General features: G+C 37.3%; 2 protein-coding genes across 3 annotated transcripts; both read right to left on the bottom strand.

Moving 5' to 3' along the window:
- Positions 1-3,595: 3,595 nt before the first annotated feature.
- On the bottom strand, positions 3,596-5,144 carry LOC111483805 (myb-related protein 308-like). The gene is made up of 2 exons (XM_023130123.1): positions 4,533-5,144; positions 3,596-4,462 (listed from the first exon to the last, which is right to left on the bottom strand). Exons 1-2 carry the CDS (start codon positions 4,793-4,795, stop codon positions 4,000-4,002), a joined length of 726 nt encoding a protein of 241 aa, XP_022985891.1. The 5' UTR covers positions 4,796-5,144; the 3' UTR covers positions 3,596-3,999.
- Positions 5,145-8,698: 3,554 nt separating this feature from the next.
- On the bottom strand, positions 8,699-12,996 carry LOC111483804 (synaptotagmin-1-like). Of its 2 annotated transcripts, XM_023130122.1 has the most exons (12): positions 12,886-12,996; positions 12,718-12,816; positions 11,524-11,574; positions 11,311-11,434; positions 10,961-11,079; positions 10,484-10,585; positions 10,232-10,306; positions 10,069-10,145; positions 9,740-9,986; positions 9,305-9,655; positions 9,091-9,222; positions 8,872-9,003 (listed from the first exon to the last, which is right to left on the bottom strand). In XM_023130122.1, exons 1-12 carry the CDS (start codon positions 12,994-12,996, stop codon positions 8,872-8,874), a joined length of 1,620 nt encoding a protein of 539 aa, XP_022985890.1. The 2 variants fall into 2 exon arrangements, with proteins under 2 accessions (XP_022985889.1, XP_022985890.1); XM_023130121.1 differs by having other exon boundaries at positions 8,699-9,003; positions 9,305-9,986.
- Between the last annotated feature and the right edge of the window lie 1,746 nt (positions 12,997-14,742).

Consider the following 14,742-nt stretch of genomic DNA (forward strand, 5'->3'; position numbering starts at 1 on the left):
AAGATGTCTTCACCATCACTATCACCATCACTCATAACAAGGGTCACCATGCATCATCCTAAGCTTCATTCAACAATCCTTAGCCATACAAAAAAATATATTTTTTTTTTTTTTATTTCTCTCTCTCTCATCCATACTTTTCTCTCACTAAATCATGGATCATAATATATATCCCTTTTCCTTACCTTTTAACCAAACTTTGTCCCAGTAAACCACCTTTCATAACCAGTATACGCCGACTAGATCTTAGACCTTAATATTTCATGAACAGGTATATTTCATTTAATTATATTTTACTAACTATTTATTTTCCAGCACGAACGTAACTTACATGACATAAATGGTATTAAAGATATTAACATCTTTGGTTACATGAACATGTATATTTCATTTTTTTTAGGTCTCACAGATTATATGAATCTCTTTGATTTCATTTAAGATGATATTTTTGTAATATATTTTTATAAATAATTATGAAATAAATTGAAATTTTTGACTAATTTTTTAATATCGATATCGAATCATTCGAGTTAAAGAAAATGTACACGTGGAAATATTGAAAAATAATTATGAAATAAATTGAAATTTTTGACTAATTTTTTAATATCGATATCGAATCATTCGAGTTAAAGAAAATGTACACGTGGAAATATTGAATTATAGATGAGAATTTAATATTTATATAATAACTACTAATTTTATGGAGGTCATGTAAGGGAAGAAAGTCAAAGTGGACTAAATATGAAATAAAATAAAATAAAATAAAATAAAAGGGGAAATGGGACATGTGAGGGGTGGGTCCCACCGCCGCAACCAAGCACGTGATGATGAATAGTCCCCAAGAACAGAGGAGGTTTGGTTAGGTTAGGTAGCCTCCCGAAGCTGACGTTTACACTTTACATTTTTTTTTTCTCGCTTTTACCCCCACCATAATTCCTAATTTCCATCTCTACCCCTCTTTCATTTTTTTTTTTTCGTCTTGTTCGTTAATTTAGCTTCATTTTTTTGTTTTTTAAATTAATTACTTAGAATTACATTATAGTTTTTTAAAGGAAATTAAGACATGGAAGAGCAGTTATTAATGGTTAATTTTCATTCGGGTCAACATTTCATAAGCTACAGTAACAACGTGGTAAATCAAAATCACCGAGGTGAATGAGTGCATGTCATCATCAACAACCGAAAAAAGCTACTAAATAAAACGTTTTGACCAACTTTGCAATTGAATCTCATTAGAAATGTCCATTTAATGTAAAATAGGAGAGGAAGTGGGGAGATATTTCTGTCTCTTAGCTAAAATGGAAGTGTTCGTTCGTGCCCAAATTCTCATACCATTGTTAAATCCTAAATATACATATTTATAAGACGAAGCATTGGTCATAAACGATAATCTGAATAACCAACACAATCAATTTAAAATTTTGAATTGGTTAGACGATGAACACTTGTCGAGGTGGGGTGGGTGGTGAAGAAAAATATGAAAGGGAAGGTTCTATTGTCTCAACCCAACCCCTTTTCAAAAGTGACTCATTTAGGCCCATAATCAATTTCCCATTCATTTATCTAATCATTAAATAAAAATAATAATAATAATAATAATAATAATTCAGAGTGGCCACCACCATGTTTGGTTCTTTTGTATGCCCATTTTGTGTGTTGTTTACTTTTCAGGTATGGAAATTCATATCTTTTAGCTTTCTTTATGGATACCCTTTTCCTCAATTATGTTGGATTCTCTTCCCATTCTTTTTCAAATAAAAAAGTGGTACATTTCATCCTAAATTTGGTTTTAACTAAACTCCGTCTCGATCTAATAAACATGAGTCGGAGGTTGGCATATAGGGCAGCTTCCTAGTACACCACCCTGTAAATGACTCTACATGTACCTAAATGGATGAATGAATGTTCGAGATGTCTTAATGATAGAATTGAATCATGGGTCAATTCTTAAAAGTGTGTCAGAGCAAACCGAAAAGGCGAATAACAATCGAGTCAATATCAGTTATTTAAGCCCAAAAATGGGTGATTTGGGTCTTTCATAAGTCAACCAACAAATCCATTCATTTGTTTCCTTTTTGGTTAAGCTTTGTTCTTCCTTCAAGTGGCTAAATTCTTATCCATTTTCTCATTATTATGGAGGCAGAAAATTACAAATATCCAAACCCCAAAACTACAATTACTTCAAAAAAGGAAGCATCTTAAATCATTACGACACAATTGAAAAATAGTCTTTCGAGTTAGAAATTGACCTATTACGTATCGTCGTCAGCTTCACAGTTTTAAAACACGTCTACTAGAGAGAGGATCTTACAATATCCACCCTTCTTGGAGACCAAGCGTCCTTGCGAACACCCCCCAGTATCTAGCTCTGATACCATTTGTAACAATCCGAGCCCACAGCTACTAGATATTATCCGTTTTAGCTTATACGTCTACTGTTGGCAGATATTATCCATTTTAACTTATTACGTATTATCGTCTCGCCGTCAACCTCACTGTTTTAAAACACATCACTGGGGAGAGATTTCTACCCCTTATAAGAAATGCTTTGTTCCCCTCTCCAACCAATGTGGGATCTCACAATCCACCCTTGGGAGACCCAACATCCTCGCAGGCACATCGTCCAATGTCTGGTTCTTATACCATTTGTAACAGCCCAAGCCCACTGCTACCAGATATTGTCCACTTTTGCCCATTATGTATGGTCTACCTCACTTTTTTAAAACGCGGTCTACTAGGTAGAGATTTTCATACCCTTATAAGAAATGTTTCTTTCCTCTCTCCAACCAACATGAAATCTCACAATTCACCCGTTGGAGACCCAACATCCTCACGGACCCATCAACCCGTGTCTGGCTCTAATATTATTTGTAATAGCCCAAACTCACTGATAGCAAATATTGTCCAGTTTGACCCACTATGTATCAACTTCAACATTACGATTTTAAAATACGTCTACTCAATAGATGTTTCCACACGTTTATAAGGAATACTTCGTTCCCTTCTCCAACTCAGGTGAGATACCACAATTATTGAGTTACTCATCAGTAACCAACTTTCTAAACATAACTTATGTTGTTACTACATGAATGCAGATAAACGTATAACAAACTTAAAAGAAATTCATAACGTACGTACATAACGATCATGTTTAGAAAGTAAGGTGGTGAGCGTGTAACGAAAAGGGTATCAAAATTTAGGAGGGAGAATCGTGTGGTGTATGGAGAGGCAGGCAGAGATAAATGCAAAGAGATATCCAAATTCTAGTGGATATATATGTATATGGTAGGTTGAGTGGTGATGGAATAGATATAAATGCCAAGAAGGTTGGTAGACAAAAAGATGATACACAGCACCACAGTTGTTAGTTCCTTCACGCCTTTTTATATTATATATCAATTTTCAAACTCATTCTAGAGAGAGAAACAAGGACAGAGAGAGCTTAGCTTTAACTATGGAAGAGATGGGTCACCCACCACTTTCAACTCTCTCCTCCTTCCTCCTCTCACAGCTTATCCATTGCCTTCGATGGCGAAAAAAAGTAACCAAATCTTATATGTAAACAACAAAAAAGATAACCCTTTTGCACAAAATGACAAGAATCACTATCATATTTGGTTTGGAACTAGGTTATGACTCGTCTACTCAGGAGAGGTTTACGCACCACTAACAAGTATTGTCCCTCTTAAACGTCTACCATCGTAGCTCTACACAATGATGGTATCATCTTCACATTTACAGAGGATCTGAAATGGATTGGTAATGGAACACCAACCCCAATAATAAACAGACCCAAAAGGGAAAGAAAAGTTCATCTTCTACCTAAGAGAGATGAGGAAAATCTCTGAAAAATATGGAAGATATGAACTAATTCTTCAGCTATACTCATAATGAAACTATACCAATATGCACTATAAATCTTACAAAACAGAGGAAGTGAGGAATTTAGACAGATTAGAAGCTAATATATTACCACAAAGAATCCCAGTTTTGAATCTCTCACTTCATCTCCAAGCTTCTGTAATCAAGAATCCCATTTTTCATACCCAGAAAATCATACCCAACGGAGCTACTATTCTCAGTGGATGTCCCAAAATTGCACCCAATTTTGCAGCTACAATCCTTACTGTTCTGTAATCCCAAACTACAAGCAAAACAGAGGCTCTTGGCTCCAATTTTTTCAGGGTCAAGCTGATAAGGAGGGCTGATTCTGAGCTCTAAGTTCAAATCTGGACACCGTTCTTCTGTTTCTAAATCTTTACCTTCTTCCACTTTCACTTCCATGTTAGTATCAGTGAAAGAGATCGTTGATGAAGCCACTTCCTGAGCAGGCTCGTTGATGGATCTATGAGTAACAGGGTCGATTCCTCTGTTCAAGAGCTTCCTTCTAATATGAGTGTTCCAGTAATTCTTGATCTCGTTGTCCGTTCTTCCAGGCAATCTCCCAGCAATCAAAGACCATCTAAAACAAGAAAACCCCATCAATTGAAATACCCAAAACAAGAAGAGTAGAGAAGATTTCCCCAACTTACTTGTTACCCAGAAGGCTATGGAGCTTGATTATCAACTCATCCTCGTCTTTCGTGAAATTGCCGCGCTTAAGATCGGGACGGAGGTAGTTGATCCAGCGCAATCGACAGCTCTTGCCGCAACGAAGAAGGCCAGCGGCTTTAGGAAGAGAGCGCCAACAGCCCTCGCCATGAGCCCGGATATACGCAATCAGCCGCTCATCTTCTTCTTTGGTCCACGCACCCTTGTTTGTATGCGCTTTTTCACAGCAAGGCGACCGACCCATTTCGCCACAAACCCAGAGGAATCAAAAGGGCAAAGAAAAACAGAGGATGAACAAGAAGAAGAACACAAACCCAGTAGCCTCTGTAGGTCTGTGGCGCCGTTGGAACAAGTTTGCGCAAACAGTTTTGATTCCCTTTTTTTTTCTTTTAAATTTGTGTCTCTGAATCAGTTTCTCTCGCTGCTTGGTTGCTGAAAATGGCGGTTTAGTTTTTCGTGTCGCTGCAGGAACAGTAAGGCCGGCCCTTGTGAGGGATTTGAGCGTACCTTTGTAGCCTTTTGACTCTTAAAAAAAAGAGGGGAATTGCTTCTAGATGCGAGTTGGTGAGAATAGGTTAGGCTAGTGCTTACCTTCTCACTCCTCTCTCTCCCTCTCATCATAAATATTAAATCTTCAATCATATAATAAAGTTAAAGATTCATTTAACTATAGTGTGACATTTAGTTTGGTATCAATTTAAATTATATAAATATCCATATATAATAAAGTATAAAGTTGGTATATTAGGCCCCAAATCCCTAACCTTCCATATATATCTCTTTTTTTTTTTTAATTCTCATCTTCTCTAAACAACTTTATTGTATATTGATTTTGGTGGGGTTTGGTTTAGCTTTTTTTATTGTTATTTTAATAATCCTCTTTTCCTCTCCAAATCTTGGTTCACTCACTCGACAACTTGTACTATTACGAGCTAACTCTCCTCCCTCCTCATGCCTCACTCTACTTTCTTTAGTCGTGTGAGACCTCACATCTGATGGAAGGGGTCTTATAAGGGTGTAGAAATCTTTCCCTAGTACACGTGTTTTAAAATTGTGAGACTGATAGTTATACGAGTTAAAGTGGATAATATCTACTGAGGTGAGCATGAGTTATTACCATTGGTTTTTCCATCCTAGATAAGCATAAATGGGAAAAGATTAATTTTTTTGAAGTGGGTTTTAATAAAAATTGTGTTTTCTTTAATGGGAATGCTTGTTTTGTGCACGCATAGAGTTTCAACAACTAGTATCGAGTCATGAGAAATATAGGGCTAACTGAAACCTTACTGTATTAGGGTTGTAGAATGCTTGATTCTTCGATGGATGAATCGAGGGTGTGGAGTAAAATTTGGCTGATGGTGAAACATATCGGGCTAAAGCGGACAATATCTACTAGTGGTGGGTTTGAGCTATTACAAGTGGTCTTTCCATCCTAGACAAGCAAAAACGGGAAAAGATTATTTTTTTTTAAGTGGGTTTTAGTAAAAATTGTGTTTTCATTAATGGGAATGCTTGTTTTGTGCCGGTATAGAGTTTCAACAACTAGTCTCGAGTCATGAGAAATATAGGGCTAATTAAAACTTTACTGAATTAGAGCTGCAAAATGCTCGATTCTTCAATAACGAATGGAGGGTGTGGTGTAAAATTTGTTGAATTTAGGTAGGGAAGGTGGGTAGAGAAGAGGAAAGTGTGATGAGTGGTTTTACAATGATTGTGGAAATAATAAGTGAAAGGATGGTATGGTAGTTGTGGTTATTGTTGTTTAGGTACACTATCATTCACCAATTAGGGGAGGAGGAGGCAAGCTAGGCATAGGGAGATTAATTAAAAGGGTTTCTAGAAGAGTTAGGAGTTTGGTATGATGATGCAAAATATGGTAAAAAAAAAGGTATAATGAATGTGGTTGTGGTTGTATGTGACCTTTGGTTCAACTTCCCTTCAACCCTTGTGGTGCAAGTTTGTCCAACATACTCGAGTCCAAAAAAGCTTCTTTCCTTAATTCATTTTTCTCATAAGGGTTTATACAGGAATACGAGATTTGTATAGACCCGACTCTATATGGAATCGATGAGTAAAAGTGTAGTTATATGCATTTCAAGATGAATGGTAATACTAACGAAAACAAACTACAATGTACTGTACTTCAGTCTCGAGATAGAGAAGAAGATGTGTACAGCTTTATATGGTTTCACCTCTTTTTGTTTATCTTTGCCCTATTGTTCTTGCTCTTACAAGCAAAACCCATCAAAATAGATAAATTTTACATTCATATGTGAAATGGGTATCATCTTTATTCCCAATTCGGTACTCTTCCCATGATTCAAACTGTAGAGAAAGGGTACAGGGAAAGTGGTTAATATTTATGGGTGGAAGAAGGTTGTAGTTGTGATAGTAAAGCCGCCTTTAACCCTTCGAAAAGTCTCATTTGTTGAAGGGAAGTAGCCCTGATTCCATGAAAACTAGACTGTGTAGTTATGTTTCTTAGTTGGTTAGGTATAATTTTATATTAATTTATAGTCACACCCACGTGATTATGTCCCTCTCCCAACCCAATCACACATTAACGAAATTCCACGGTCTCACCAACACATCACAACAAAACCTTATTTCTTCTCACATCGTTTGGCTGAAGGTTTCCTTTTCATCTTTTCTCCGACACCTCATACTCCTTCACCTCCTAAGACACCTAATCTTCGAGCTCATCACTGAAGTATTGTTGTCCGTCTTCTAATTGTAAGAAGAAAGAGTTTTGGTCACTTCCACGAGAAGGGAAGTGAAATTCGAATTAATTCATTCATTAGGTGGATCGGTTTGGGGTAGAGTAAGCACATGAGCACTTGTGAAAGTCATGTGGAAGGGTATTGAAAAAAGACCAATCAAAGTGATCCTCAAAGCCATTACCTTACCTTACCTTACCTACCTCCTTGGAGTCCTCCATATGTGGGGCACCTACCCTTCAAAAGCAAGAATATACATGGGATTGGCCCACCATGGTAGATAAGCCTTTAAAATTAATTAATATTTATTTTTCTTTTCTTAAATTATATAAATAAATAAATAAATATTGTTGGGTAATAATATGATTGATTGAGACAACTATTTTTAGATCTTTTTTCCTTTTCCTTTTATCTCTAAAGGGCCCAAACAAACTTAGGTACATTTTCAATCCTCCACTTTTTGTCATTATTTTAATAGGTGACTAACAATATTATCGCACTGTTCCTATTACTATATATAAATATCTGGTGTTCGATAGTTGAGTAACATTTTTAATTTTATATCGAACCTTACCATCTTTCTATCGGATATTAAGTGTTCTGTTAAACGAATCTCAAATGGGTCAACCTGTATGTAACTTTCTAATATGATTTTATAGTTTCACTGTTTGTTGATCTATTGATCTATGATATATATTTTAACCGGTTGAGCTATGTTCAAATTGAGAATGATATTTAAATTGTTAGTTCAACTGGACGAGACAAACACTTTATGACAAAAGTGGACTCATACCATGTGACTAGAACACCTACCATGGGGGAGAAAAGGTGCAATGTTTGGAGATTGGCATCCCCCAATTTGACCCACTTTTATTTCACAAGATCCACATGCCATTGCCCTCTCCCCTCTACCAACCTAATCTCATCTCTTTGTTCTCAAAAGCATCACAAGACCCCATATAATAATATATATATATTAAAAAGTAGTTTTCAAACTCTCTTATCCAATCTACCCGCCTCGTCATTTGCTTGTTCGAACTTACATGTCGTAATATGATTAATCGTTATACTCAAGCCCACCTTGTTCTATACTAGGAACCCTATATTATTGTCAATAAGGATCGAAACTTTCACGGCTTGAATTAGTTTTTTTTTTTTTTTTTTTCCAGAAAGAGAGACTTTTATTATGCTCGAACATGTTTCAAGGGTTGAGTTGTTATTTCATTGAAGTGATACAACTTAGGTTTGTTACGTCGTTTTTGCGAAAGTAACCATAATTTAGCCCATAAGAGAAATTTGTTTTCCATCAAGTTTAACTCGAACGAAGCTCATGTTTTTTTAGGGTGAAGTCGTGTGAAACCATAATGTCGACGAGAATTAGGCCTCTTGGGAGGTGATTTGGCTGCACCTTTCAATATGGCTACCAAATCTAAAAACCTGAATAGAAACCACTCATTTTAACCCCAACTACTAGTAGCATGCATCACATTATTTCTTAACAGATTACAATAACACTTTTCACTCGTTCAAAAGTTACACGAAACGGGCACAGAATATATAGCTCAAAAAACGTACAAACAAATATGAACACGAAAGAAGCGTTCTATGAGGAAGTTCTCCATTGCAGTTCGACATGGATGCGTCCATTCTTCGAGTCTATAAGATGGTACTTCTCGTTAATCCTTTTGTTGGCCACAACATCCGACAGGCTGATGTCCACATAGCCAAGACATTCCTAAAGTACAAATCAAAATCCTATGATGTTTCATTCAACAACCTAGTAAGTTAATGGTTTGGTTTTCAGCTTGGTAATGTTTTTTACCTTTGGATGCAGCAAACCTATTTTTGAAGAAGTACTGACAACTTCTAAGTGTATTTTGTCGTTTGTGGGCGGTTCGTCTAGCGGAAAAGAGAACTCCTCCTCCCATCTCGGATCTCTGTTCTTCTTCACCCTCTGCACAACGTTAACGTTTCGAGGTGAAAATTAAGCTTGTAAACACTACTTCTACTAGTTGGAACGTTTTTCGACTGCATACCTTAGTCTTTTTCTTATCCCCTCTGAAGTAAATCCTTACAAATGGATTGGTATGATGTTTTCCTTCAACATCTTCAGCTTCATGAACTATGACAACCAGCAAACCGCCCCCAGCAGGCGTTCCTTCGGGAGCTTTCGGTACCGCATGCATTTCGTCAAAACCCTTCGACATCTCTTCTTCTTTTAACGGTTTATATTTAAGTTCAACTACGAGCTGACCGCGGTCCTTCTCGTTATCAGTGCCACCCGAATCAACCTTCTTTCTAAGGTCGAGAGTCAGAACTTTCACCTCGTCAGGAGGAAGATCTTTCAACGGTATAACGTTTATGCCCATCTTGTCGTGCTTCCCAACCTGAGATATCACAAAAGCTTTATTTTCGGTGCCCGTCCACCAGGACATGGTAAGAAATATGGTACACGTTGTAAGAATTAATACCTGCTCCCAATCATAAACATGAAGCTCTAAGGCTTGGGATTCGGGATCTTTAACGACTAACTTGAACTCCTCGTTCCATTCGGGGTTCAAGTTATTGTGCTTCACGGATGTTTTCTTCGAAGGTAACTTGTCGTCGGTGAGCTTTAGTTTCAAATATGGATCAGATGCACCTAAAAGATCCTTTTTCTTAAGGTTCATAGCTCTCACAACTTTCACATGGAGAATCCCCACGGGCTTCTTAAACGCTCTATAAAGTTATACTCGATTAGTCAAACCCGAACATAGAAAGAAATCTTCAATAAATTTCACAAGAAGAACTACACACATACTTAGCTGAGTCCAGAATTTGTATTTTTAGAGTCTTTGGCCATAGATACATGCTTGCAATCTGATCTTTTATGCGCTCCTAAGAAATTGTTCGGTCGGTCGGACAAGGTGTTCATAAAACCAAGCATAAACGTTAAACACTTGATTGATTCAATGGCGTCGTACCTGGACAAATGTATAAAGACCGGGTATTGACATCAGGTCGATTCCCATGAACTTTAGTCCAAAATCGACGTGTGGCTGCAAATTGTGCGAAAGAGAAACGTTACTATCTAGCCATGTTAAACCTCCTCAACATATCAAGCTACTAGGCCCGTTCGAGAAAACGGGCTCAACATTGCCTCTCAAATTAAACTAGCAGCAAAGACCATAGATGATATTGCAGACTAACCACGAAACTAAAAAAAAATCACGAACCTTCTCCATTAGAGACACGGAAATGTTTGCAAAACAAGGAAAGCTCGGAACCAGTGGCTTCAAGACGATCCGTGGCACCGCGAAAACTTGCAGATCCACCAGCTTTCAACAAAGTCAAAAAGGGAAATAAGAACTTGTTCTCATAAGCATTTCCTTAGTAAAAAAATGTAACATCCTAAGTTCACTCCTAAGTTCACTGCTAGCAGATATTGTACTTTTTGTGTTTTTCCTTCTGAGCTTCCCATTACGTGTCTACAAATGGTATCATTGGTATCAGAGCCAAACACCAGGCGGTGTGCCAGCGAGGACGCTGGGCCCCCAAGGGGATGGATTGTGAGATGCCACATCGGTTTGAGAGGGGAACAAAGCATTTCTTATAAGGGTGTGGAAACCTCTCTGTCAACGATATGTAACGGGTCAAAGCTGACAATATCTGCTAGCGGTGGGCTTGGGCTGTTACAAAAAATGTATCGTCACCTGAACGGTAGCTTTTAATCGAAATGCTGTAACTGCAGCCATGATGTTGGGATTTCCAGCCCATTTAATTGCAGGTTCCAATATCAACTCCTTTTCATGCATTTCATAGATTTTCATACCTGTTAAGAACATGCAGCAAACACTATTTTCAATCCAAAACTTCACGACAAAAGGAAAAGGTGTTTGTTTAGGGGCATTTCGTTTCAGCCCAATGTTGCCATCTAAGGGACATTCTTAGCCGTCCTCCGAGAGTTAATACCCCAAAATCAGATCGTTCGCTCTTTTAGACCTAGTTTCTAGCTGTTACATAGCAGCAAGAAGACAGTGAGTAAAACAAGTTATTCGAGAACCTTGAAGAGTGGGCGAGAGCGAGCCGAGCGTGAGCTCTTGGAATTCGACCGACTGGATCTTATACTTGGGAATCTCCTCAGCAATTATAGGCTTAACAACAGCTCTTACTGTCTTCACAATTGCCTAAACAGAGAGGTTAATGAGTATAAGCAGAATGAAGAGCAGAAAAAGGCAACAAATTTGAATGATAATGAAGTAATGGAAACAAATACCTTGTCAAGATAAGGCCAGAGATAGTCAATAAACGTGTTTAGCCAGTCCATCTTTAAGAAAAAGAATTAAAATAATGTTATTAGCCAAATCCATCGACAAAATTTAGAGCTGAGAAAGAACTCAAATTTGAACAACCGCGGTCAGATATTGTTCGCTTTGACCCGTTACGTATAGTTATCAACCTCACGGTTTTAAAACGTGTATCAAGGAGAGGTTTCCACACCCTTATAAGGAATACTTCGTTCCCCTCTCTAACCGACGTGGGATCTCACAATCCACCCCTTGAAGGCCCAGTGTCCTCACTGTCACACCGCCCGGTGTCTTGCTCTGATATCATTTGTAACAGCTCAAACCCACCGCTAGTACATATTGTCCGTTTTGACCCGTTACGGATAGCCGTCAACCTCACAGTTTTAAAACATGTATGTTAGGAAGAACTTTCCACACCATTTATAATCGCCCAAGTCCGCTTTGGCCCATTACATATTGCCGTCAGCGTCACGGTTTTAAACGCGTATGTGGGAGAGGTTTTCACACCCTTATAAGGAATACTTCGTTCCTCTCTCTAACCGACGTGGGATCTCACAATTTACCCCTTGAGGGCCCAGTGTCCTCACTGTCACACTGACCGATGTCTTGCTCTAATACAATTTGTAACAACTCAAGCTCACCGCTAATACATATTGTCCACTTTGGTCCATTACGTATAGTCGTCAACCTCACAGTTTTAAAACATGTATGTTAGGAAGAACTTTTCACACTCTTATAAGGAATTCTTCATTTCTCTACCCAATCGATATGAGATCTCACAATCCATCCCTTGAGGACCCAATGTTCTTGTTGACACATCGCTCTGTGTCTTGCCCTGATACCATTTATAACCACGTATTGCCGTCAACCTCACGGTTTTAAAACATGTCTACTAGGGAGAGGTATCCACACCCTTATAAAAATGTTTCGTTTCACTCTCCAACAAACATAGAATCTCACATAAAAACATTTCCAAAAATATATAACACAATGAAGAAGCTCGTTCCTCGAGGCGGGGGAGGGTTTACAAGCTTCGTTTTCAAAAGTAAAAAAAACAGAACATTATCAAATGAGCTCGAATTAAACTAGGATATCCAAACCATTACAACGAACAACTAAATCTTTCATAACTAAAATAACTATTTTCCAGATCATTTACTTACACGATCATAATCAGGATTTTTCACCCACAGCGGCATCTCAGGGAGCATCCGCTGTATGGTTTCAGAGTCAGGTTCAGTCAACGGCTTAATCTCAGGTTCCTGCGACATCCTCAACACAACAAAAATCACTAATGTTCATATGTCTCTGTTAAATCTGTAACAACATACCTTCACATCGCTTGGTTTGGAGTATATAAACAAGAAATATCCGGCCACCAGACCCACTGAAATTCCGACAAAGAATCCCCAAATGCTCCATAGGGCGTTCAGAAAATCCATCAAAAAACCGCCCTCCCTTGTCGCCGCTAACTGCCGTGTCGGAGCCGGGAATTACGGGAACAGCCCACTTCCGACGGCGGTTTTTGTTTGTCTTTTTCACTATGATTTAGAAGCTTTCTGAAGTTCTGAAGAATAAGAAAAAAAATAAAAATAAAATTCTTTTCTTATTTTCCAATCCACCGAATAACGCGATTCGTTGTCACATTCTCACGACAAGAAGGGTTTAATCGGAGAGGTCGAGTTGAAGAAATGCTGCCACGTGGCTTGAAAAAAAAACTTTTTTTTTTAATATTCGTTTTTTTAATTAATGATTCGGTGTTCCTATTGATTGGTTTGGTATGTATCTTCGTCGTTTCGTCGTTTTAAAACGGGTCTATTAAAGAAATTTTTTTACGCTTTTGAGGAATATTTCATTTTTCTCTCCAACCAATGTGAAATCTCACGATCTACTTCGTTGTAGGCCATCGTCCTCGTTGGCACACCGCTTAGTAATTGACTCTATGCTTTCATACCCTTATAAGTATTGTTTCGTTTCTCTCTCCATCTGATGTAATCAGTACACACGTCCAATGATTAGCTCTAATGTCATTTGTTACAGCTCAAGCCCACTGCTAATAAACATTATTTGCTCGGGTTTGTTGTATATTGTCGTTAATGCCACAATTTTAAAATGTGTTTACTATAAACAAGTTTAGATATATAATCAAAATTACTCTAATTTATTATTACAACCTTTAAATAATAAGTAAAATAGTTTTCATCCAAATACAAAAATTTAAATTCATTTATTTTAAATGGATAAAAGGAAATAATTATTTTTTAAAAAAATTTTAAAATCACACGTTTTGGAGCTCGTGTAAAAAACGTGACGAATTTTAAGGGCTCCACGTTGGCGGGTACTAGAAGGCAAGAATCGAGCGTGGGGACCACTTCGATAACTGTCAAATAACTGTAATACGGAAGTCCTCGGATTCGATGATATTCCAAATTTGTCCCTCTCATAATTCAATATATTTTTTAATTATGCCATTTTTATTTAGAAATTATAATCCACAAATTTTAGTTTTAGAAAAGGAAGAAAATAAAAGGAAAAGGGGAAATTATTTTATTCCAATTTAACCCTTGATTTATCTGATATTTTATATATTAATTACAAAATTATTGGGTTTGATATTTTTTCATTATTAGATTAGCCATTAAATTTAGATTTATGTACCATTAATTACGTTTAATATTTTCATGGTATTATATATTATACGTTAAAGTATATACTCATAAATATGTTAAAGTTTGAACGCAAAGATACGACGTCTCGAAGAAAGATACAAAAGCACGTACAAACTTCTTCAATGATTATTGTCGTGACCGACTCTTACACACCTTTATAAACCCACCGAGGCATCTCCTAACGACAAGTTCCTCAATAAGTATAACCTACGTTGATCTCAATCATGATGCAGTGATCGTCGTAGTGGCTACCCGAACATTATGGAAGCAAAAAAAGATACATATGTTAGAGCAAATAAAAAATTTGAATAAAACGATTAAAAACACAGACTCTCAAATTGTGTAACAAACGAACACAGTCGAGAATCAAAATGTCGTTGAATCAAGTTAGACTATAATTGTTAAAGATCACAAGAGAGAAAAAACATCATTGTTTGAGAACATTGACCACAAACACTGTTGTTCGGATTGTTTCTCTTTTCGTCCATTGACATCACGAGAGCACCATAACTTCAATGG

Source organism: Cucurbita maxima, unplaced genomic scaffold, assembly GCF_002738345.1.
Source record: "Cucurbita maxima cultivar Rimu unplaced genomic scaffold, Cmax_1.0 Cma_Scf00009, whole genome shotgun sequence".
In the NCBI taxonomy this organism is placed as follows: domain Eukaryota; kingdom Viridiplantae; phylum Streptophyta; class Magnoliopsida; order Cucurbitales; family Cucurbitaceae; genus Cucurbita; species Cucurbita maxima.

Excerpts from the sequence above, each read along its gene's own strand:
- LOC111483805 (XM_023130123.1), bottom strand. The coding sequence starts at position 4,795 with ATGGGTCGGTCGCCTTGCTGTGAAAAAGCGCATACAAACAAGGGTGCG. Across the intron at positions 4,463-4,532 it reads CATAGCCTTCTGGGTAACAA|ATGGTCTTTGATTGCTGGGA; the intron begins GTAAGTTGGGGA and ends TTCTTGTTTTAG.
- LOC111483804 (XM_023130121.1), bottom strand. The coding sequence starts at position 12,996 with ATGGATTTTCTGAACGCCCTATGGAGCATTTGGGGATTCTTTGTCGGA. Across the intron at positions 10,146-10,231 it reads GTCTTTATACATTTGTCCAG|GAGCGCATAAAAGATCAGAT; the intron begins GTACGACGCCAT and ends ACAATTTCTTAG. Across the intron at positions 9,004-9,090 it reads TAGGTTTGCTGCATCCAAAG|GAATGTCTTGGCTATGTGGA; the intron begins GTAAAAAACATT and ends TTTGTACTTTAG.